At 48.6% G+C, this 24,940-nt stretch overlaps 1 protein-coding gene across 1 annotated transcript; it reads right to left on the bottom strand.

Annotated features, from left to right (window-relative positions):
• Window positions 1–7,777: 7,777 nt before the first annotated feature.
• DIPK2B (divergent protein kinase domain 2B) lies at window positions 7,778–23,167 on the bottom strand (the record flags this gene model as incomplete). Its single annotated transcript, XM_080652537.1, has 5 exons — window positions 7,778–8,958; window positions 10,279–10,567; window positions 11,871–12,044; window positions 18,191–18,455; window positions 22,953–23,167. The coding sequence occupies 5 exons, from the start codon at window positions 23,165–23,167 to the stop codon at window positions 8,618–8,620; spliced, it is 1,284 nt and encodes a 427-aa protein (XP_080508663.1). The 3' UTR covers window positions 7,778–8,617.
• Between the last annotated feature and the right edge of the window lie 1,773 nt (window positions 23,168–24,940).

Here is a 24,940-nt window from a genome sequence, read left to right as displayed (position 1 = left end):
ATCAACCTGGGCATGTGCCCTGACCAGGAACTGAACCATGATCTCCTGGTTCATAGGTCGACCCTCAACCACTGATCCACGCCGGCTGGGCAATACAGTTGTATTTTTTATTTTTTTAAAGGACTCATCCTTATTTCAGCCACCTTTTCTGTCACTTCCTGAGGGACCAAGTGCCATGAACTCCTCAAATTTTTGAGACACTTTGTGGTGTAAATTAGGATGGTTTCTAGCATCCTTTGCTGTCAGCTCAGGATTCAATTCTTTTGGTCCTGGAGTTACTTGCTTTCCAGCTTTCAAAATTTTGTTTCTATTTTTCTCCTCTCTCATTTCCCCCTGGGTGGTAGTTTAAGCCTATTAAAAATTCCTCTGACTCTCTCTTTAGTAGGGGTTACAAGTGTTCAATCCGTGGTTTGTAACAGTCAGACTGTGAATAAATCTCTCTGCATTCTTGATTACTTCCTTTGGATAGCATCCCAGAAGTGAAATTATTGGGTAGAGTGTGCAGTCCTTTTTGAGGCTCTTGATAAACCTTGCCAATTTTTTTTCAGTGGGATTATAGTCTCACCAAGTTTCCATGACTTGTCTCTCTTCCTTTTTTCTTTTTCTTTCTTTTTTCTTTTCTTTTCTTTTTTTTTTTTTTTTGCTTGCCTGCCTTGGGGAGAATCATTAAAAAAAAAAAAACCACACACACACACACACACTAAAATATGTGTTATTTTGACAAGGGGAAATATTCACTTTTGGCACAATTCCCCCTAAATAATGATTTTTCAGAGAGAAGCCCCAGGTAAGGGCCTGAGGCAGAAAGTAGGTCCCATACCTACTCCCCTTGGTTGTCGAAGTCCAGGGAGACCTCAGTAAACCCCAAGAACACTCTATGCTGAGGTTAAGGGACTCAGTATTCTCAGGCACCAGGGGCCAGCTTTGTGGTCATGCAACGCATGCCTGTGCTTAGTTTAATGTAATTCTTAATAACAGGAGGCCCTGCATTTTCATATTGTATTGAACCCACAAATTATGTAGCCAGTCCTGGAGGCAAAAAGGCAGTGGCTGGCAAAACTCAAAAACAAAACAACCAAAAAACATAGGGTGGGGCAAAAGTAGGTTTACAGTTGTTTGCGGATTTTTTTCACTAGATGGAGTTTCACATATGTTGATGTATATGCAATTTGATATGTGTATGCTATTTTGTTGTATTGACAGCAAGCTTCAAAACTTCATATGTCAAATTTCCTGAAGGTGTTATATTTGTATTCTTAAAAATGTCGAATTTCCAGAAAAAGAGCATTTGCAAGAAGTTTTAATTCATTACTTTATTTTGAAGAAAAGTGCTGCTGAGAGGAGAAACCAAGATGGCGGCATAGGTAAACACCTAAACTGCTGCCTCGCACAACAATATCAAAACTACAACTAAAAGACAAAACGGACACAATCCAGAACCACAGGAAAGCTGGCTGAGTGGAAATTCTACAACTAGAAGAAAAGAGGAAAGCACATTGAGACTCAGAGGAGCTGCAAATGGCTGAGGTACGGAGACTTGCATGTGGAGAGGACAGGCAGCGGTGTGCATGGGTGGCTGAGTGCACGGCTGGCTTTCTAAAGCGGGAGGGAGAAGGAAGCTCCTGACTACACTGAACTCCAGTCCCGAGCGAGACACTGGGAAACCAGACTCATTCGGGGGGAATCTGCACTGTCAGGAAAAGAGAAAGCACACTGAGACTCAGGGGAGCTGCGGAAGGCAGAGGTCCGGGGGCGTGCGTGCACAGGGAGGACTGACTGCTGAATGCACGGGCTGCTGAGTGCGCGGCTGGCTTTCTAAAGCAGGAGGGAGACGGAAGCTCCCAACTGTGCTGAACTCCAGTTCTGGGCAAGTTTCTGGGAACCCCGACTCATTCGGGGAGAAACTGGACTGTCTGGCAGCGGGCAAAACTCGAGGGCGGCTTTCTCTCAGAGGTGCTTGCAGCGATAACCGAGGGACACTGAGACCCAGGGGTCTCATAGGGCAGGGCTGACGGGAAACCAAGGCTGTCTGCTCCTCCCCGAGACTCTGCCCCATCCAAGTTGAGCACAGAGGCTTTTGCAATTTTGCAAGTCTTATAAGAGTGTCTCCAGCACAGAAGTTCTCCCAGCATAGACACAGCTGATCCTCACAGCCAATTGGCCTGGAGGTCAATTCCTCCCAGTGATACCAACAACAATCAAGACTTAACTACAACAAGGCTGTGCACACAGCCCACAAAGGGGTGCACCAAGAGTGTCCACCTCAGGTAACTGGGGAGGCTGAGCCTCTGTGCCCTAGAGGACACCTACAACACAAAGCTACTCTACCAACTCAGGGAAGCAGCCAAAATGCAGAGACAAAGAAACAGATCACAAATGAAAGAAATGGAGGAAAACAAATGACTGGATATAGAGTTCAAAACCACGGTTATAAGGTTTTTCAAGAATTTTCTAGAAAAGGCCAATAAATTTAGCGAGACCCTCGAGGATATGAAAAAAGGACCAACTAGAAATTAAACATACACTGACCGAAATAAAAAATATTATAGAGAGACCCAACAGCAGACTAGAGGACCACAAGAATCAAGTCAAAGATTTGAAATACAAAGAAGCAAAAAACACTCAGCCGGGAAAGCAAAAAGAAAAAAGAATCCAATAACTTGAAGATAGTGTAAGGAGCCTCTGGGACAACTTCAAGGGTACCAACATCCGAATTATGGGGGTGCCAGAAGAAGAGAGAGAGCAAGATACTGAAAACCTATTTGAAGAAATAATGACCAAAAACTTCCCCCACCTAGTGAAAGAAATAGACTTACAAGTCCAGGAAGCGCACAGAACCCCAAACAAAAGGAATCCAAAGAGGACCACACCAAGACACATCATAATTAAAATGCCAAGAGCAAAAGACAAAGAGAGAATATTAAAAGCAGCAAGAGAAAAACAGTTAATTACCTACAAGGGAGCACCCATACGATTGTCAGCTGATTTCTCAACAGAAACTATGCAGGCCAGATGGGAGTGGCAAGAAATATTCAAAGTGATGAATAGCAAGAACCTACAACCAAGATTACTCTACCCAGCAAAGCTATCATTCAGAATGGAAGGTCAGATAAAGAGCTTCACAGATAAGAAAAAGCTAAAGGAGTTCATCACCGCCAAACCAGTATTATATGAAATGCTGAAAGGTATTGTTTAAGAAGAGGAAGAAGAAGAAAAAGGTAAAGATAAAAATTATGAAAACAAATACATGTTTATCAACAAGTGAATCTAAAAATCAAGTGAATAAAAAATCTGATGAACAGAATAAACTGGTGAATATAATAGAATCAGGGGCATAGAAAGGGAGTGGACTGACAATTCTCGGGGGGAAAGCGGTATGGGGGGTGCGGGAAGAGCCTGGACAAAAAGCGTACACCTATGGATGAGGACAGCGGGGGGGGGAGGGGAGGTAAGGGCAGAGGGTGCGGTGGGAACCGGGCGGAGGGGAGCTATGGGGGGAAAAAAGAGGAACAATTGTAATAATCTGAACAATAAATATTTTTAAATTAAAAAAAAGTGCTGCTGAAAGATATCATATACTTTGAGAAGCTTATGGTGAACACGCTCCATCTCAAGATACTTGTGAACGCTGGTTTAAACACTTTAAACGTGATGATTTTGATGTGAAAGACAAAGATTGTCCAAGTCAACTGAAAAAGTTTGAAGACCAACAATTGCAAGCATTATTGGGTGAAGATGCATGTCAAACTCAAAAACAACTTGCAGAAAGAATAAATGTTGCTCAGCAAACAATTTTGGATCGTTTATAAGCAATGGGAAAGATTTTAAAGGAAGGAAAATAGGTGCCACATCAACTGAAAGAAAGACAAATGGAAAAGCAAAAAGTCACCAGTAAAATGTTGCTTCAATGGCATGAAAGAAAGTCTTTTTTGCATCGAAATTGTGATTGGTGATGGAAAGTGGATTTATTTTGAGACTCCCAAATGCACAAAATCATGGGTTGATCCAGGTCAACCACCAACATCAACTGCAAGGCCAAATCACTTCAGAAAGAAGACAATGCTCTGCGTTTGGTGGGATCAGGAAGGTGTGGTGTATTATGAGCTTCTAAAACCAGGTGAAACCATTAATACTGATCGCTACAGACAACAAATAATCAATTTGAACCACGCTTTGATTATGAAATGACCAGAAGGGGCTAGAAGACACGGCAAAGTAATTTTGCTTCATGGTGACACACCATCACATACTTCAAAACCAGTTAAAGACACGTTAAAAGATCTTGCCTGGGAAGTATTAACCTGCCTGCCGTGTTCACCAGACCTTGCTCCTTCAGATGACCAATTGTTCCAATCGATGGCACATGCACTTTCTCAGCAGCTCTTCAACATGTACGAAGAAGTGGAACATTGGGTCTCTGAATGGTTTGCCTCAAAACAAGAGAAGTTCTATTGGGACAGTATCCACAAATTACCTGAAAGATGGGGAAATGTGTAGCTAGTGATGGGCATTACTTTGAATAAAGCACTTTTGAGGTTTCTCTTGGAATTATTGTGTTTTCTTGGATTACAAAATCCACATTATTAACTGGTACACCTGGTAATACAATCAATAATAATAATAATAATAATAATAATAATAATACAAGTATAAACTGTGTGTCACGTACTCACAACTGTAAACCTACTTTGCCCCACCTTGTATATGGTGTCTTAGTCCATTGGGGCTGCTATAACATAATACCATAGACTGGATGGCTTATAAGCAACACACATTTCTTTCTCACAGTTATGGAGGCTGAAAGTCCAAGGTCAAGGCATTGGCAGATTCAGAGCCTTGTGAGGACCCACTTCCTGGTTCATAGCCTGTACCTTCTCAATGTGTCCGCATAGGGAAGAAGGGGCCAGGGAGCTTTCTGAGGTTTCTTTTATTTATTTTTAAAATATGTCTTTATATTGATTTTATGGAAAGGAAAGGAGAGGGAGAGAGAGAAACATGGATGAGAGAGACTCATGGATCGGCTGCCTCCCACACACTCCCTACTGGGGATTGAGCCCACAACCCGGGCATGTGCCCTGACCAGGAATTGAACTGGGGACCTCCTGGTTCATGGGTCGATGCTCAACTACCTCCCAAAGGCTCCACCTCCTAATACCTTCACCTTAAGGGTTAGGATTTCAATATATGACAATTGGGGAGTCATAAACATTCAGTCTATAGGCGATGGTGTGTGAAAAACAGCAAGCAAGAGCGCCTGAGGAACACAGACATTGTCCTCAGAAAGAACACTTTCCCAGCACCTGCTCTGTGGCCAGCCCTGTGCCGGTTGCTATGGGAACTCAGAGGCACCCCCTATGCCACTGCCATCCTCAGGGATCCCCCAGCTCGTTGGGAAGTCGGGACACAGATGTCTCTGGAATACCCCACGGGATTAGCCTCAAATGGGGCACGGACCTGTGGCTCAGTGGGATTCTGAAAGGGCTCATGGGAGCTTGAGCTGTCAGGAAGAGCTTCTGGTCAGGGTAGGACCTCAGATGGAGTCTTAAATGATGCACAGGAAGAATGGAAGCAGCCCTAGCTGGTGTGGCTCAGTGGATAGACCGTTGGCCTGCCGACCAAAGGGTCCCTGGGATCGATTCCGGTCAAGGGCAAGTACTGTGGTTGCAGGCTCCTCCCTGGCCCAGGCCCTGGTCGGGGCACGTGCAGGAGGCAACCAATCGATGTGTTTCTCTCACATCAGTGTTTCTCTGTCTTTCCCTCTCCCTTCCACTCTTTCTAAAAATCAATGGAAAATATCCTCATGTGAGGATTTAAAAAGAATTGAACCATTCAGGCCTCAGCGCTGGATACAGACACTAGCAAACTCCTTCATGTCGGGTCTGGCTTTTGAATCCATTGCCACAGACTGCAGTAGGGGGTATGGCGGGTTGGGCTCTCTGGGAGCAGACACTAAGATGGAGTTCAGGGTGTGTTTCCTGACGCTGCTATCACAAATGGCTACAGAGTGGGTGGCCTGAAGCAATAGGCATTCATCCTCTCACAGTTCGGAAGGCCAGAATCTAGGATCAGTTTCACTGGACTGAAAGCGAGGTGTTGGGAAGGGTGGTGACTCCTTATCCTCCAGACCAGGCCAGAAGGCAACTGTCTCAGACTCTCAGGCAGCCCGAGCCGGCCCTCCCAGGGGATCCTCCTGTCATCCTCACCGTCGGGGCTGCCCCTGAGACAGAGCCTGGAGCAGTAGAAAAGTGAGCCCCACAGGCAACTTAGCGGGCCATAAAATAGGACTTTTCTTGGCCCTGTTTTTTAAAAATATTTTTTTATTGATGTCAGAGAGGAAGGGAGAGGGAGAGAGAGAAGCATCAATGATGAGAGGGAATCATGGATCGGCTACCTCCTGCACTTCCCACACTGGGATGGAGCCCGCAACCTGGGCATGTACCCTTGACCGGAATGGAACCTGGGACCCTTCAGTTCACAGGCCGATGCTCTATCCACTGAGCCAAACTGGCTAGGGCAGCCTAGTTTTAAACGTGAGTGAAGGGACCAGAATTGGGTAGGCCATGGCGAGAGTCAGAGAAGAGCATGGACTGGTAGCCAGGGTTCTGGAACTATCCCAGCAAGTCACTCACTCTTCCTCCCTGGGCCTCGGTTGCGCTGTCTGCACCATGACGCCCGTGAAGCCAGGCATCTAACCCCAAGGTGGTGATTTAGAAAAGAGGCCGAGGAGGCCCCAGGGGTGGAGCGCTGTCAGGGAGGCTGGGCAAAGGTCCAAAGAGCTCCCCGCTAATGGTTGAGGAGATGTGGCAAGAATATACATGGGGACCCATGTACCATGTAGATATTTAAAAGCTATAAAGCAAACTAACAAATATTTGATAAAATAATCCTTCGTTGGCTGACCTTGAAAAAACATTTTTTAGGTCAAGTTTGAATGAAAATTCTCCGACTTCTTTGAGTCCTGCGTTGGAGGCCACAGTGTGGAGAGAGCTGGCCTGGGTCCAGCTGTGGCTACAGCGAGAATGTTCTACTCACAGACCTCTTGTTCCAGAGGGTGGAACTGGCTAGGTGCCCCGCTTTGAGCTTGAAAATGCATCTTCGTGGTTGGGCCGAGGCCACGCCCCCCCGTGGGCTGTTCCCTGCTGCAGGGTTATAAGGGCCGCTCATTATTGGAGACGTGGGACTCAGGTGATGGCTAACTTTGGCTCAGGGCCACCCTGAAAGCCTTGCTGAAGCATCCTTCCACGTGTAAAGGACAGTCAGGGTACTCCCGCCCAACCTTCGGGCTCAGACTTGCAGCCCGGCCTGCTAGCTGTCCTCCCTTCCTCCCGCACAGGCATCTTTCTTAATAGGACCCTTGACTGTTCCATTGTGTCTTGGCACTTGCTTCTCAGAGGATCTGCATGAACACATCAGTCTCCAGCCCATGGCCCACTTCTTACCTCTGGATCCTTCCCACGCTCTGAGGTGCTTCACTTGCACCTGTTTGGGGCCCCAGGCACCCAGGCGTGGTCTTATCCATGTGTGCCTTGGGACTGCAGTCTTCTTTTTTTAAAAAATTCTTTATTGTTGAAAGTGTTACATGTTTCCTTTTTCTCCCATTGACCTCTCCCCGCCTGCTCCCCGCCCCCCCCCCCCCAGCACATGCCCTCACCCCCGCGGTGTCTGTGCCCATTGGTTATGCTTATATGCATGCATACAAGTCCTTCAGTTGATCTTTTACTCCCCTCACCCCCTGCCACCCTCCCCTGCCTCCCCTCTGAGGTTTGTCGGTCTGTTCGATGCTTCTGTGTCTCTGGATCAATTTTTGTTCATCAGTTTATGTTGTTCATTATATTCTGCCTGTAGTCTTCTTACCCTGAGGTGGTGTGTGTGTGTGTGTGTGGGGGGGGGGGGGGTGACAGAAGGGCTAGCTCAGGGCCATGGGGAGCAGGAACGGGCCCCTTTTGTCTGAGTGTAACCTAACATGCTCCTGGCCAGGGGCCTCTCTCTCCACACCAGCCTCTGGACCTCACTGTCTGTGTCATTCTCCCGTCTGTGTGGCTTCTGAACACGCTTTATAGCCACCTGGGCCGAGGGAGGGAGCGCAGAGGAAACAGGTTCAGAGGTTGAATGGGTGGCCACCCCTGGATCTTTTGCTTTTTTGTTACTCCTCACCCGAGGATATTTTCCCATTGCCTTTTAGGGAGCGTGGAAGAGAGAGGGAGAGGCAGAGAGAAACATCGATGTGAGAGAAACACATCCACTGGTTGCCTCCTGCACGTGCCCTGACCAGGCCCGGGCTGGGGAGGAGGCTGCAACCAAGGTACATGCCTTGGACCGGAATCGAACCCAGGACCCTTCGGTCCACAGGCCGACGCTCTATCCAACGAGCCAAACTGGCGAGGGCCACACCTGCATCTTCTGATGCCCAACCCTGGCTCTTCTGTGATGTTCCAGCCAACGAGGCCAGTGCCGCACAACTGCCCTCCGGTTGTCGGAATGTCCCTCAGTGCCTGGGAACTGAATGTGCATTTCTCTTCATGTCTCAAACAGCTTTTCCTTTCAAACTTGCAACAATCCAACCGGGGACTGGAGAGCGGAGGATGTGGTCCCTGGAGGCCAGCCAGGCTCCAGCCCCTCAGAACTTGTCATTGTACCTGCAGTCTGGGTAGCGGTAGGCAAATCTGGGGTCACATGTTCTCAGGGGCCTCAAGATGCTCTTCAGCTGCCTAGCGGCCTCCAGGACTTCAGGGTCTGGGCGGGCGCCCTCCCCACACTTAGCCAGGAGGACATCTATCTGCTCCTGCACAGGAGAGGGAAACTTCCCCTGGAGAAGCTGAGGCAGGACCTGCCGACACACCAGCACCACGCTCTGCTTCTCAGAGACCGAGTCACAGGGGGGCAGCTCGGCCTGGCAGCCGGTCACCAGGCAGCTGAAGATGTCTTTATTCTCTGCTGCCCTGGCGGCTGCTGGGCTGCCTGGAAGAGAAGCAGGAAATGTTACACCTCCTACAACCTGTTCTCCTTGGGGGAGATGCCGCTAATTAGGATTGCTGGGCGAAGTGGTTTAGTCGCCCAGCATCTCCTGTCACCAGGAGATTTAGGGCTCAGGGACACAAAGGCCCCACAGGGAACAACATGGAAGGAGCTCTCTTTGCTACAATCGGTCGAGGCCAGGGCATGGGCACACACTTATCCCTACCAGCAGTTGGGCTTACAACGCTAGGGCTCACCCCCACCTTGCGATTCTCCCATTCTTCCTATCGGATTAGGGAACTCAGGAAATACAAAGTCAGCAGAAAGAACAGGTAAACCAGAACATGTATTCCATGGGGCTGACATCAGTCGTTTACGTATCCCGAATATTCTGGAAGCAGCCTCATTTCTTCTCATAAAAGCAAACGAGGAAATGAGTTAGTGTGGCTTAATTGGTCTGTCTTTGTAGGCCTTCTCATTAAAAAGTCCTCTGTCGCCCGGCCCATGTGGCTCAGTGATTGAGCATCAACCTATGAACCAGGAGGCCACGGTTCGATTCCCGGTCAGGGTTGTGGGCTCGATCCCCAGTGTGGGGCATGTAGGAGGCAGCCGGTCCATGATTCCTTCTCATCATGGATGTTTCTCTCTCTCTCTCCATCTCCCTTCCTCTCTGAAATCAATACAAATGTATTAAGAAATTAAAATAAAAAGTCCTCTGTCCTATCATTGGGCTCACAAACACTCGGTTACCGTTAGAGACTGGGATGCTCCAAGGCCTGCAGGACCCTGACGAGCCTGGGCACACGGTGGAAAACATGAGTCACTCACAGACCTCATGCGGTGCCATGCTATTTAATTGGAAACTTTATAAAAAGCAAAGGCGCCAAAATGGATTGCAACATGCACAAGTGGATCAGCCAGATAATTACGTTTCAGATAAAGGCTGAAAGCATCAGATGAGAAAGGTACTGAGAGGGGGATGGATCCAGGGGTGGTGTGTGTGAGGAAGGGCAGGGCAGGGCAGATCCCCGACCACACACACTGAATTGGACCACAGCATTGCCCCTGGGGCCGTGCCATGATGCAAAGCGCCCCCACCGCCCCGCCCCCTTGGACAAGGTCAAGGCCAGTTCCCCTTTGGAGCTGGACTTGGAGCAGGGATTCTAAAGGGGGAGAGGGACATCTGACATGAACTTGGGGTGTTCTCACTGTGACATACGGAGACTGGAAAGGCCCAATGGCACCACCCCCGGGCACCCCTCCAAGCTCCTGTCACTCTGACTTCCCCTCTGACAGCTGCTCAGCCGGGCCCCTGCTGAGTACCTTCCTGCCTGTCGATGACGCCCAGGGCACTGGCATCCCGGATGAACAGATGCCCGTTGTTAAAGATGCCAAACATGGAGGCATCCACACGGGTGAAGTAGAGGAAGTAGTTCAGATCGTTGTTCCGCAGGGACTCCAGGATCCTGAGGAGCTGATGGGCCAGGTCGGCTGCCTGGTCTGGGGGCGCAGTGTAGAATTCCTGCAGCGGGCTGGTGCTGGTGCTGACCAGGAATCGGCCGCAGGAGCCCAGGTACTTGGGCAGCGGCCATCCCTCAGCTCCAGGGAAGATCTGCCAAGGCAGGAGGAGGAGGGAGCATTAGAGGGTTGGAGAGAGAACATTCACAGACACAGCATGTCCTCTCTCTCTCTCTCTCTCTCTCTCTCTCTCTCTTCCTCTCTCCAGAGTCTCTTAGAACAACCCAACACCCCCACCCCATCCCTGCCCCCCCTTTTTTTTCTTGTTTCAGATGAATAGATTTGGAAGAAGAAGCTCTATTGCCATGCGGTAGATTGCATCTTAACAGTGTCCCCAAGTAAGATACGAGAATGCTGAGGCACTTGCCAGGATTTTAGATGGGTTTCAGATTCAGGGGACTATATTTATTTTAAGAGTTATACAGTTGAAAAAATATGACTACTATTTGAGATTTCACAAATAGCACTGCTTAGGAAGAGGCCGTGGGGGGAGGGAAGAGGGTCAACTTAGGATGATTTAAAGAAAAATATTTTTAAAAAATTACAATGCAGCACTCGGCCAGCATGGCTCAGGGGTTGAGTGTTGACCTATGAACCAGGAGGTCACGGTTTGATTCCTGGTCAGGGTACATGCCTGGGTTTCAGGCTCGGTCCCCAGTGTGGGGCGTGCAGGTGGTAGCCAATCCATGGTTCTCTCTCATCATGGATGTTTCTCTCTCCCTCTCTGAAATCAATAACAATATATTTAAAAAATAAAAATGCTAGTGCAGGCACCAGAGTCTGTGATAGACCAAAAATCCTGAAGGCTCTCCTGGGTGACACAAGTTTGGGGAACCCCTGCTCTAGAACCTTATTGATGTCATCAGCCCCATATTAGCAGACATTTAGATTACTTCCTTTTTCTTGGTCCTTTTCAACTGTAGCTGCAGGGCACTTTGGGGTCATTTTTTGGCTATTTCCCCACCTCCTAGGCTTGCCCAGATCTTACTGATTTCTGGCCTAGCCAGTGTGGCTCAGTGGTTGAGCATCGACCTATGAACCAGGAGGTCATGGTTCAATGCCTGGTCAAGGCACATGCCTGGGTTGTGGGCTTGATCCCCAGTGTGGGGCGTGCAGAAGGCAGCCGATCCATGATTCTCTCTCATCACTGATGTTTCTGTCTCTCTCCCTCTTCCTTCCTCTCTGAAATCAATACAAATATATTTTAAAAAATCTTCCTGATTTTGGAGGCACTGTCAGAGCTGCCTCCTTCACAGAGCCTTCGGGGCAACCTCTCCCCACCCATCCAGCTCCCACAGACACTAACATGGCTTGGTTGCCCCAAGGCAGACTGTAAAGGGGGAGCGAGCTCAACCCAGGGTGGCCCTCCTCAGAGTCCCTGGGGGGTGCCTGCGTACCTGTAGGAGGATGGGGTGCGCGTTGACAGCCAGTGTGTAGAGCAGGCGCAGCTTGTCGCGGTCCGTGAAGTGGTCCATGAAGATGCTGCCCGCGTCGGCCACCTCGGCGTAGCGCCGGACCACGCGGTCCAGGAGGCGCTGTGATGGGCAGCGCAGGAGAGGGCTGGGCAGGCCCTGCGGGGCGGGGGGTGAGCGGGTCAGGGCATTGGCAGGCCCTGCTGGTAGGGGACATCCTGGGGTTGGGGGGGCCAAGTGGGCCCTGGGAGGAGACAGACTCAGGAAGGGGGACCGTGTCCTTGTTCAACACATGCTTCTGCCCCCAGATGAGGAGCAGAATAGACTGGCAGAGGCCGGGGGGGATGCTTGCTGATCTACCACAACCGGGCACTTAGCAGGGCCTTCTGTACAGGGTGGGACTGAGAGTGATGGGCACACTTCTTTTTTTTTTTTAAAATATATTTTATTGATTTTTTACAGAGAGGAAGGAAGAGGGATAGAGAGTTAGAAACATCGATGAGAGAGAAACATCGATCAGCTGCCTCTTGCACACCTCCCACTGGGGATGTGCCCGCAACCAAGTTAAGTGCCCTTGACCGGAATCGAACCTGGGACCTTTCAGTCCGCAGGCCGACGCTCTATCCACTGAGCCAAACCGGTTTTGGCTGGGCACACTTCTTCACCACAATCTATAAAGACACTCACTCAGAAGAATTAATGATACAACTAATAGCTATACTGATTATGTTCTAAAAACTGTTTATTAGATCACAAAACCTCTCAAATTTAAAATTTTTAAAAAATGCTGAGGTCATAAAGTCTCAGTGCTTTTAACCCTAAACAAATCCCATGAGTCAAAGTTTAGTTGTTTTCAACTCTCTACGATTCCATGATTAGAAGTGGGCTGTGGGGGGGGGGAGGGGGGGCTGGCATCCAGGCCATAATCTTTCTCTGGTTGGCACCGAAAATGCCCATCCATGGGCAGCAAAAAAAGTAATCGCCATGACTACTTCCCAAGGGTCACGGGGAGCAAAATCTCATGATCTCATGGTCACAATGCATCTGTGAAGGGGCTGTACTTTCTAGAAGACTGTTCAGCCAGAGGGTGTGTGTTGATGTCCTGCGCATATCGCCCTGTGTGAGAGGGGCAAGACATTTTACTTGTTTAAATTTCCATTCATAGTCATTTCATCTTTAACTTCCATGTTAGATGAGTATGAAATGCTACAGCCATCAGTCAGCTATTTTTCTTCCCCCCCCCATCAATATAATCATGCTATTTTTATTATTTAAAAAATACTTTTTATTGATTACAGAGAGGAAGGGAGAGGGAGAGATAGAAACATCCATGATGAGAGAGAATCATGGATGGGCTGCCTTCTGCACACTCCCCACTGGGGATAGAGTCCACAACCCCGAGCATGTGCCTGACTGGGAATGGAACCGCGACCTCCTGGTTCATAGGTCGGTGCTCAAGCATTGAGCCATGCTGGCTGGGATATAGCCATGTTATTTTTAAAGAATAAATGCATGCCCTCACCGGTGTTGCTCAGTGGGTAGAGCGTCGGCCTGCGGACTGAAAGGTCCCAGGTTCGATTCCGGTCAAGGGCATGTACCTTGGTTGCGGGCACATCCCCAGTAGCGGGTGTGCAGGAGGCAGCTGATCGATGTTTCTCTCTCATCGATGTTTCTAACTCTCTCTCCCTCTCCCTTCCTCTCTGTAAAAAATAAATAAAATATATTTTTTAAAAAAAGAATAAATGCAATATTTAGTCCTTGACCTGGTAGCCTGTGATAGATGAAAATATTTATAGTCTGAAAACTAACTGTGGCTCCAGTATGAAATGTCCATTGTCATTTGAACACTTTATCCTAACCTGCCTTGTAGCTGAACCAGTTGAATATGGCCTCTCTCTCCCATTAGGGAGTCACTTCTCATGGAGCAGGGGACCTGTCTTGACACTTACATGCCTTCCTGGGCCTGTAAAGACCCCTTAAGTATTTTTTAATTAAATTTAAACAAAAGCAAATTTTATTTGTTTCCTATTTACCTCTAAACCCGTATTCTGATTAAACTGTTAATGTGCATTTTGGTTAATATGCTTATTTCCCTTATTCTATTTAAACCAATAATTGAGATCAAGGAAATAAAATTGTCAGTCATTCTTGTTTAAACAAAGCTTCCTGAACACTCTATACCACCATCTAGTGGGAGCAAAGCCTTCACGTCAATCAAGTCCCTTCCCACTTGAGGAAGAAGCAGGGTTTGTGTTTGGAACAATGTGGGAAGTAGCTGGTAGTTGAGGGATGGGAAGGGGACACAATGGAGGGTCTGTGTTTTCCCCTGATTAGCCGCGTGCTGCTGAGGGTAGTTGGAAGGTAGTTGCCTCTGCGCCTGGCTTAATAGCAGAGGAAGCCTTCTTTGTGGTGGTTTTTTGAACAAGCACATCATGATAACCTGGGCGGGGTTCTTGGCTGAGTTTCTGTTTGTGGACTAGGAATTTAGGCCGTGAAACACTCCCATCTGAACAATGCAGCTTTTAGAGGATAAAAGTCACAGTTTTATTAGCATAAGTGCCACACACACACACACACACACACACACACACACACAGGGACACACACACACATACATTGTGTTGCTTCACCCTCTTGCTAATTCCTGATCCTGGTTCCTTGGCAGCCCCTGGCTGCAGCGCACTGCCTGCAGCTCAGGAGAATGCACGTGGCCCTGTGGGAGGGGAACCCCAGGCTCCCTGGCTCAGTCTCTGATGGTGGCAACTGGGGCTTTTTATCCAAGTTGATTTTATTTATAAGGAGAACTGACAGTCAAAGTTCTGAGGTTCCTGCATCCGTCAGATCCATCCTGCCTTCAATGTTCTTTTCCTTTTTTAAAAATAGATTTTTATTGATTTCAGAGAGAAAGGGAGAGGGAGAGAGATAGAAACATCAATGATGAGAGAGAATCATGGATTGGCTGCCTCCTGCACGCCCCCTGCTGGGGATAAAGCCCACAACCCAGGCATGTGCCCTTGATCAGAATTGAACCTGGGACCCTTCAGTCTGAAGGCCAACGCTCTATCCACTGAGCCAAATCAGCCAGGGCTTCGATTTTCTTTTGTTTCTCTCCTCCTTCTCTTCCTATCTACTTCTATGAGCAAACCCTGAGTTTCTTCTCTCAAACACACACCGACACACATGCAGGTATGCTCATTTGAGGGCTCTAGCCTAGATCAGTGGCCGGCAAACTCATTAGTCAACAGAGCCAAATATCAACAGTACCACGATTGAAATTTCTTTGGAGAGCCGAAAACCGACTTCTGCGCATGGGCCACGAAGTTTCAATCGCACTGTCCGTGCGCGCCCGCACGTGGTGTTTTGTGGAAGAGCCACACTTAAGGGCCCAAAGAGCCGCATGTGGCTCGCGAGCCCCAGTTTGCTGACCACTGGCCTAGATACCTGTTGGAAAGTGGCTTTTGAGGAAATCAGGGGAAACCCACTTATGTCATATTCTGAGAGAGTCCCTGAGGCTGGCTCCACAAATAGGCACTGGGTCATTTGGTATGAGCTGAAAGATGAAGCAAGTCTCCCTACTGTCCATCCTACAGTCTCTCTCCGGTTGGCTCCTGCAACCCCCGTATAAATAGAGCAATTTCATGATTTTCAAACCAGGAATTAGGATTCATGTTTAGCCACATCTGAAATGAATGGTAACTTGGAAATTGCTTTAGTCACATATTCCATCCGAGATCATGGCAGAGGCTGCTTGTATGGATCATTATTAGGAGGATTCGGGGGCCGAATCTGGATTTGGTGGGAGGAAAAATGCAAGGACATATTAGGAAGGTCGGAGATAGCAATGGGACAGCCTAGTGGGAGCTTTGTAAGATTGGGTTTACAGGCAAAGGGTCCTTGGAGGGCTAACGGTGAAATGCTGTTAGCTGTTAACATCCTGACATGAATGAGATGATTAGATTTAGCTGCCCAACACCTCTCAAGGCTCTAAGAAAGGGGTGGGCAAACTTTTTGACTCGAGGGCCACAATGGGTTCTTAAACTGGACCGGAGGGCCGGAACAAAAGCATGGATGGAGTGTTTGTGTGAACTAATATAAATTCAAAGTAAAGGAGTGGAGGGGAGAGCAAGAGAACCCTCCGCTCTTTCAGCTCCGTGGGCCGGATAGAACAGCCGAACGGGCCCCGGATCCGGCCTGCGGGCCGTAGTTTGCCCACGGCTGCTAAGAGAATAGGATTAGAGCAGTAGTCGGCAAACTGCGGCTCACGAGTTTGCTGCTCTGTTGACTAATGAGTTTGCAGACCACTGACCTAGACTCTCGATTCCAGTAATTACAGGCTGTTGTTGTTCCTTGTGATTAAGCCCCTATCCCAGTGGTCGGCAAACTCATGAGTCAACAGAGCGGCAAACCGCGGCTCATGAGCCGCATGTGGCTCAAGAGCTGCAGTTTGCCCACCACTGGATTAGAGGATTGGTGAAATTTTTAAAATGGCTTCTTCTTTTTTTTTTTTAAATTGAGGTACAATTCACATATTATAAAATTCACCACTGTAACTATTTTATTTTATTTGTAAAAATATATTTCTTTATTGATTTCAGAGAGGAAGGGAGAGGGAGAGAGAGAGAGAAACATCAATGATGAGAGAATCATCAATCGGCTGCCTCCAGCACGTCCCCCACTGGGAATCAAGCCTGCAACCCAGGCATGAGCCCTTAGCCGGAATCGAACCTGGGACCCCTCAGTCCACTGGCCAATGCTCTATCCACTGAGCCAAACCAGCTAGGACTTATTTTATTTTTAAAAAATTTTTATTGATGTCAGAGAGGAAGGGAGAGAAAGCAAGAGAGAAACATCAATGATGAGAGAGAATCATTGATCAACTGCCTTCTGCACGCCCCCTACTGGGGATCGAGCCTGCAACCTGGGCATGTGCCCTGACCAGGAATCAAACCATGACCTCCTAGTTCAGTGGTCGGCAAACTCATTAGTCAACAGAGCGGCAAACCATGGCTTGCGAGCCGCATGTGGCTCGCGAGCCGCAGTTTGCCGACGACTGTCCTAGTTCATAGGTCGATATTCAACCACTGAGCAACACCGGCTAGGCCACTTTAACTATTTTAAAGTGTACAATTCAGTGGCTTTTAGTACACTCACAGGGCTGTGTAAATATCATCACTCTCCAACTCCAGAATTTTTTCATCCTCCCCCAAAGAAACCCTGTACCCATTAAGCAGTCACTCCTAATTCTTTCTTCCCCTCAGCCCCTGGCAACCACTAACCTGATTGTTGTCTCTATGGATTTGCCTATTTTGGACATTTCTTAAAAATGGAATTGTACAATATTTGTGCTTTTGTGTCTGGCTTCTTTTATTGGCATGATTTTTCCAGGGTTCATCCATCTTGTAGCATGCATCAGTACTTCATTCCTTTCTATGACGGGATAATATTCCATTGTACGGATAGAACATATTTTGTGTATCCATTCATTAGTTGATGGACATTTGGGTTGTTTCCACCTTTTGGCTACTGTGAACAGTGCTGATATACATATTCATGCACAAGTGTTTGCTTAAACACCCGTGTTCAATTCTCTTGGGTGGATAAGTGAGTTTGCCCTCTCCCACTTTGTTGATGATGGATCTACTCAAAACAGTCTGTTAGGTGAGTTTTATTAAGAAGGGAAGAGCAGGAATTTGGATGTTACCCACATGGGAGGGAAAGGGTGTAGAGCTTGTTGGTCATGCTGTGGAACCCTACGGCCAAGGGTCTCTGGAAAGGAGGACAGGAGATGGTGCCAAAATGGGACAGCAATGACCTTGATCCTGGTGGATGGAGCAGGAATGGACTTTGTCCACAGTTTATAAAACAGCTGTTGATATTTTTCTGTCTTTTATAAGGAATGGAAAAAATCTCTGGCGGGGATGAAAAGATGGGCTAGGAGAGGGTCAAAGTGAAGTGAAAATGGTTACAGCTTTGACTGTGTTTTAACAAGGTGGTGTTAATGGATGCATTTTTGGCAGAAACAAGAAAATCTTGTTTATGGGACCCCCATATTACAAAACGCTGTGCCATGCATTTCCATGCTGATAGACTTTTTGCAAAGTGTTTTCATAGCTATAAGCTCATTAGGATGAATGGATAAATCTTGTTTAGATTTATTTCTTGTCACAAGCCCCTGTTTCATGGCATTGTTTGGTCCCACTTTAGACAGAACACAACTCCTTTTCCCCAGACAGAGATGTGGGATGGGAGTACACACCTCCTCCATCTCGCCCCCCAGTCTCCAGCCACAGGACCAGCGCGCTTACCTGCACCAGGTCCGGCGTGAGGCGCTTGGCCTGTAGCCATTTCTGGAACCTTCCTGTTTTCCTCAGGACACGCTCAATGCTGCAGGTCTTTGGGGCTGCCGCAGAGGCGCAGATTCTCCTGTCTGAGATTTCATGCTGCTGTTTGCTGACCAGCCTCGATATCTCCACGGGGCGCCAGGTTTTGGAATCATCTGAGTAATTTGCAGGGTAAGAAGGCAAGTAGCCCAGAGGCAGTTCGACGTGGGTGGCCAGCCAGCTGTCAAACCTGGAAGAAGAGCCCTTTTAGGATCCACCTGGGAGACGAAGCAGGGGCCAAGCAGGGACTAGTCACAACTCCGCCAGAGCCAGAGGCCAGCAGAGCCCCGGGGGGACAGCGAGACAGGGGACCACAGCTGGTCTGATCCATTCCTCAACTTTAGGCTGGGGTGCTCCAAACTCTTTCTATGAGAGGACTGCTTTTGATTCCTCAAACTTAGGGAAGTGTATAGATGGCAGAAGAGTCGAGGGAGGGGCATGCCAGACACAAACTTTATCCTCTTCGTGCAACCAGCACAGAAGGACTAGCCATGGGTCTCTGAACTTCTACTCCATGTAAAGATGGCAACTTTACACAGGCTTGTACCTTTGATTCTTCTAACACTTCCTCCCCACTCTACAGATGTGGAGACTGATGCTTATAGGCCCTAAGGACCTTGCCCAAGGTCAGACAATATGTTGCCAAACAGGGGTGCAAACCCAGGGCCCTCTGTCAGCAAATCCCGCAATCTTTCCCTTTCCCTACACAGGTTGCAGAAAAAGCCCACCCTCTGACCAATAGCCAGGTCTTGGAACCACAGTTCTTTCTTTAAAATACTAGTGGCCTGGTGCACGAAATTCGTGCACATTAAAAGGGGATTAATTAGAGGAAATAATTTAATATTGGTATTTTCCCTTTCTCTATAATAGAAGTGTCAGAGATGAAAGAAAATCAGTAAAATGTATATGAAAACCTTCCTCCTGTCAGAGTCTGGGGCTGACCACGGGACCCAGAGTCAAGTCCCCGCCCACCCACATGCACCTCAAAATCGCGTGAGACCCAGACCCGGAAGGCCCGCCCACCCCCCCTCATTGTGCTAGATCCAGACCCGGCCAGTCCCACCCTTGTCAAGCCCTGCCGGGCAGGGGGCATAGCCTCAGGTCCCCTGGCCCGGTGCTGGGCGGGGGGGGGGGGGGGTGTGAGGCCTGAGGTCCCCTGTCAAGCCCCACTGGGTGGGGGGCGCGGTCTGAGGTCCCCTGGCCTGGCACTGGGGTGGGGGGAGCAGCCTGAGGTCCCCTAGCCCAGCACCAGGATGGGAAACAAGTGCGCCTTGAGGTCCCCCGTTAAGCCCTGTCAGGCGGGGGTTGTGGCCTCAGGTCCCCTGGCCTGGCACTGGGGCGGGGGGTGTGGTCGGAGGTCCCCCAGCCTGACGCCAGGGCTGGGGGCGCAGCCTGAGGTCCCCCGTCAAGCCCTGCTGGGTCGGGGTTGCAGCCTGAGGTCCCCTGTCAAACCCTATGGGGGCAGGAGAGGGCGTAGCCTCAGGTCCCTGCTGATTGCTCGTTAAGGCTCCTTATGGGAACTTGGCCTCAGCTGTGGATGCAGCCATCTTTGCGATGGAGTGATGGTCAATTAGCATATTCCCTCTTTATTATATAGGATATTTTTATTGATTTCAGAGAGGAAGGGAGAGGGAGAGATAGAAAAGTCAATGATGAGAGAGAATCCTTGATCGGCTGCCTCCTGCATGCCCCACACTGGGGATCGAGCCCACAACCTGGGCATGTGCCCTGAGCCGGGAATCCAACCTGGTTCCTAGGTTGATGCTCAACCACTGAGCAACACTGGCCAGGCAGTAATATCCTGAACTTGAATGGCCCACAAACCTATTTGGGGAAATACTTCCTGAATCTGGCCAATACCTGCCTGATGAGGAAAATAACTATTTATTACCACTTGGTGAAGAGTCCTCAATTTCCTTGCCTCCTTTCTTTTTTAAAAAAATATTTGTATTGATGTCTGAAAGGAAGGGAGAGGGAGAGATAGAAACATCAATGATGAGAGAGAATCACTGATCGGCTGCCTCCTGCACACCTCCTACTGGGGATGGAGCCCACAACCCGGGCATGTGCCCTTGACCAGAATCAAACCTGGGACCCTTCAATCCGCAGGCTGATGCTCTAACCACTGAGCAACACCAGCCAGGGCCCTTGCCTCCTATCATAAAATTGGTCCATATTTTCACTGCCTCCATTCTCCAAGGAATCAGTCCCACTATCTGTGTGCTTGCTCCTCTCCATCCTATTTCTCAGGTGGGAAATCTTGACCACTTTCGACAGCTCCATCTTGACTTCCTCTCCCATTGATATAGTTGGTCAACAAAATGGCTCTGTAGCTGAACCTACACATCCTCCTGCCCTGCTTTGTTACCAGGGACTTTTCTCCTGCCCTAAAAGAAGTCGTCTGCCAGCCCCTGCCAGCACCACTGGTCTCCCCACACACTTCTTTTCGTAAAGTTTTTTCTAAGCACAGGTGTCATCTTGTCCCTACCCAACTTAAGTCCCTCACCATTGCCTGCAATAGAGCTTCCCCAATTGTGTTTGTGTCTGGGGGTGGGGGAGATGAGGGCATTCAACTTTCAAAATGCCTTAAAAAAAGCCCTAATAGGGTAAGTCCACATAAACTTCGGGCAATAACTACCATCTTGCAAAAGTTCAACACTTCTGGCCCGGCTGGTGTGGCTCAGTGGTTTAGCATCCACCTATGAACCAGGAGGCCACAGTTCAGTTCCCAGTCAGGGCACATGCCTGGGTTGTGGGCTCGATCCCCAGTAGAGGGTGTGCAGGAGGCAGCCGATCAATGACTCTCATCATTGATCTTTCTATCCTTCTCTCCCTCTCCCTTCCTCTCTGAAATCAATAAAAATATATATTTAAAGTCCAACACTTCTGATTATTTTCTATTTGTTTTTTGTTTTGTTTAGTAACTTAGTTGAATAATCAAATATACCTTTGGTTAATACTGACTGGAAATAAAATTATTGTAAATTAATACCTTCTGTTTAGTCACCAAATCTTATACACCTGAGGCAGGTCCTTAGGGTCGGGCAGAGAAGAGACCTATACAAAGGGCCTTTGGTATTGAAAAGGCTGGGGAACCACTGGTCTACGGGTTAAGGTCCCAATTCCTGGCACAGCATTCAAGGCTCCCTGCACCATCTGACTCTTCCAAACCTCCTCCCTCTCTCACGCTTCCACGTTACACCCCATGCTCCAGTCACTAAGCACTTTTTTTAAAAAAATATATTTTATTGGTATTTCACAGAGAGGAAGGGAGAGGGATAGAGAGCTAGAAACATCGATGAGAGAGAAACATCGATCAGCTGCCTCCTGCACACCTCCCACTGGGGATGTGCCCGCAACCAAGGTAAGGTACATGCCCTTGACCGGAATCGAACCCGGGACCCTTCAGTCTGCAGGCCGACACTCTATCCACTGAGCCAAACCGGTCAGGGCTCACTAAGCACTTTTCACTTCTTCCCACACCTCTGGGTCTTAATGCTTAAGTTGGTCCTTCTACCTGAAGCCCTTCCCTTCCCACTAAATTTCAGCTCAGAATGCTTTTCCCTGGAGAAGCCATTCCCCAGACCCCATTTGGAATTCATATCCCCTTCTTCTAGTTCCCAGAGGTCCTTTCCACTCCGCTTTTAGCCTGCATCAGGCCAGGCCTTATCATTGTTATTTGTAACACAGCTCCCTCCTCCTAAACCCCTGGAGGGCAGTGACCAGAGTGATAGCCATGTTGCTACAACACCTGCCGGGTCTTGGCCTTGGCCGTGATAAAGGCTCATTGACTGCGTGTTGACAGGCTTGGCTTCCAGAGTGTGATCCCTTCTTTGGTGAGAGCCATGTGCATTGCAATTTACTAAACTTGGCTTTTCCTCTGATCAAGGCAACATCTCACAACAGAAAATGGTTCAGAAACTTGGGAGCAAACCAGCCTGGCTTGAATCCCAGATCTGCCACTTACTAGGTGGTGACCTTGAACAAGTCCCTTAATCTTGATATGTCTCAGTTTGCTATCTGAATAATGAGTGAAAAACACTAACTCCCAGGATGAAGTGAGTATATAAAAATAGCTTTAAAATTTCTGTTATGCCCTAGCTGGTTTGGCTCAGTGGATAGGGCATCAGCCCTCAGACTGAAGCGTCCCGGGTTTGATTTTGGTCAAGGGCACGTACCTTGGTTGCAGGTTCCCTGGCCCTGGTCGGGGTGTGTGCAGGAGGCAACCAATCGATGTGTCTCTCTTGCATCAGTGTTTCTCTCTGTCTCTCCCCCTCCCTTCCAATTTCTCTAAAAATCAATGGAAAAATATCCTCGGGTGAAGATTAACACACACACATAAAAAGTCTGTCACATAGTAGGTTTTCTATAAATTTTATTTTCCCCCCTCTTTGAGAAATGAACTTGGTCAATGCCATAGTCCCAGATTACTCCCTTCATAGAAAAGAAAACTTTAAGCTCTCACTTCAAAAGGACACTTTGAATTTAGCAATTAGGGCTGGAACTTGGCTTCACATCTTACCCCCCTCTCCACCCCAACATCAACCCATCGCTACTTTGATTAAATGGCTTTGCTTTAGCTCCCACCCATAAATTACATCCTGGCTCATTTTCAACAAACTCCTGGACATCTTTAATTACAGGAACAGCATTTTGCCCCTCAGAATGATCTGATTGAGATTCTGACCTTATTTCTTCTTTAAAAAACTTCTTGCAAATAGATGTTCCAATGCAGGCATTGCATTTATCAAGGCCGAGGACAGATCTTCCCAAACTGTAGCTGGTTCTAGGAGAAGGAGGAGCCGGCAGGGAGACAGCAGAGCTCAGGGCTGAGACCCAGAGCAGCTGAGTCAGCCAGCCCAGGCGGAGGGCAGCAGCCCCAGGCCCCAGCCAGGGCTCCATCGGGGCCCAGGCCTCCAGCTGCAGTCTCCAGCTGTCCACTCAGAGCTGTGCAGAGGCAGGTCTTGGCAAAAGCAAGGGGGCTGACTTCAGAGCGTTGACCCCATCCCAGCCTCCCGGATTTCTGGTTGAGGATGCTAAGGAGCTTGGAGCTAACGAGGTTTGGGAGGAGGCGAGGAAGTCCATGGAGGATGCTGATAACACGGTTTCCAGAGTTACTCTTCCTCTGCCTGTGGTGGCTGTCGTAGGCTGGGAGGGGCTGACTGGCAGATTTGGGGAAGGACAATGGTCAGGGCTTCCCTGTGCAGTCCTTTTGACAAACACAGGATATCCTGGCTGGGCAGGAAAGGTCCATGCAGGATGTGCATCCGACCTGGATTCCACCTGGGAGTTTCAAAGGATCCTGAGGGCCTCCACCCTCCACTGTATTAATTCTGAGTCTATGTGTCCCTATGGATCACACACACACTCACCAGTTCCCCCACTCTGCAGTGAGTAATTTGGCCTGCCCCTTAACCAGACATTCCTCTTCCATGCTGACCATATTTTGGATGTGAAATAACCAGAGGTCAGCTTGCTGGCCATTAAGTGGTACATTTAAGACTGATTTGAATAGCAAAGGCTTTGCTGCTTAGGGAATAGGAAATCTCAAGTCCACGCCTGCAGATCTGAGATGAAGAGAGGAGAAATAATTTGGTGGCTTCTGGTTTGATGCTGGGGAACACCAAAAAGACTCCTCTGCCTCAACTCAGTTGTGTTCAATCTCTTCTCCTCCTCCCCATGCCTGAAAGTCCCTCTTCCCTTTACCACCCTGCCTCCCTTTTCAGTGGCTGGTCTGATGTGGCGTGATTTAACTGCCCCAGGATTGCCTTCCTCCTGACACTAAGATAAGGTCCCCAGCATGGAGGAGACGGGAGGGCTAATTTAGGAACAGAGCCTATGAGGACCAAATAAGGGAAGGCAGGTTTAGGCTGGAAGAAGGAAAAAGGGAGGTAAGAGCGGGCCAAGGACGGCCTCCGGAGAATTGGGGAGTTTTGCTAAGATTCGTGGGAAGGGCAGGGTAATGACTCTTCTCTGATGGTTAAGCAGGTGCTTATCGGCCAACTGCATATCCTCCTCAGTCCAAGGTCTGGTGGCATTTGTCTTTATTGTTGAATTGTGAGAATTCTTTGTACATTCCAGATACTAGTCCTTTGTTGGCTATGTATGTGGTTTGCAAATATTTTCTCCCAGGTGGTAACTTGTCTTTCAGGGTCTTTCTCAGAGTAAAAGCTTTTTTATTTTGATGAAGTCCAATTTGTCAATTTTTCCTTTTATGGATTACTAGAGGCCCAGTGCACAAATTTGTGCACAGGTGGGATCCAGCCAGCCCTCCCCTCCCCCCTGATTGGGGGCCGGGCTGGCTGGGGGGAGGGGCCACGGGAGGTTGGCCAGCTGGCCCCACCCCCAATTGGGGTGGGTGGCGTTGATTGGGGGCTGGGGCAGCCAGGGGTAGGGGCTATGGGCAGTTGGCCAGCTGGCCCTGACCCTGATTGGGGTGGGAGGGGCCAATCAAGGGCTGGGACAGCCAGCGGGAGGGGCCATGGGAGATTGTGAGCCAGTTGGCCACCCGCCGCAGTGCGTGTCATAGTGACTGGTCATTCTGGTCATTCTGTTGTTCTGGTTGCTTGGCTTTTATATATATAGATGCTTTAGTATCAAGTATAAGAACTCTTTGCCTAACTCTAGGTCCCAAAGACTCTCTCCTATGGTTTCTTATGTTGTAAACATTTTATA

Source organism: Plecotus auritus (assembly GCF_963455305.1).
Source record: "Plecotus auritus genome assembly, chromosome: X".
Classification (NCBI taxonomy): Eukaryota; Metazoa; Chordata; class Mammalia; order Chiroptera; family Vespertilionidae; genus Plecotus; species Plecotus auritus.
The sequence above is the reverse complement of the archived record's forward strand: the minus strand, read 5'-3'. Positions and strand labels throughout refer to the sequence as shown.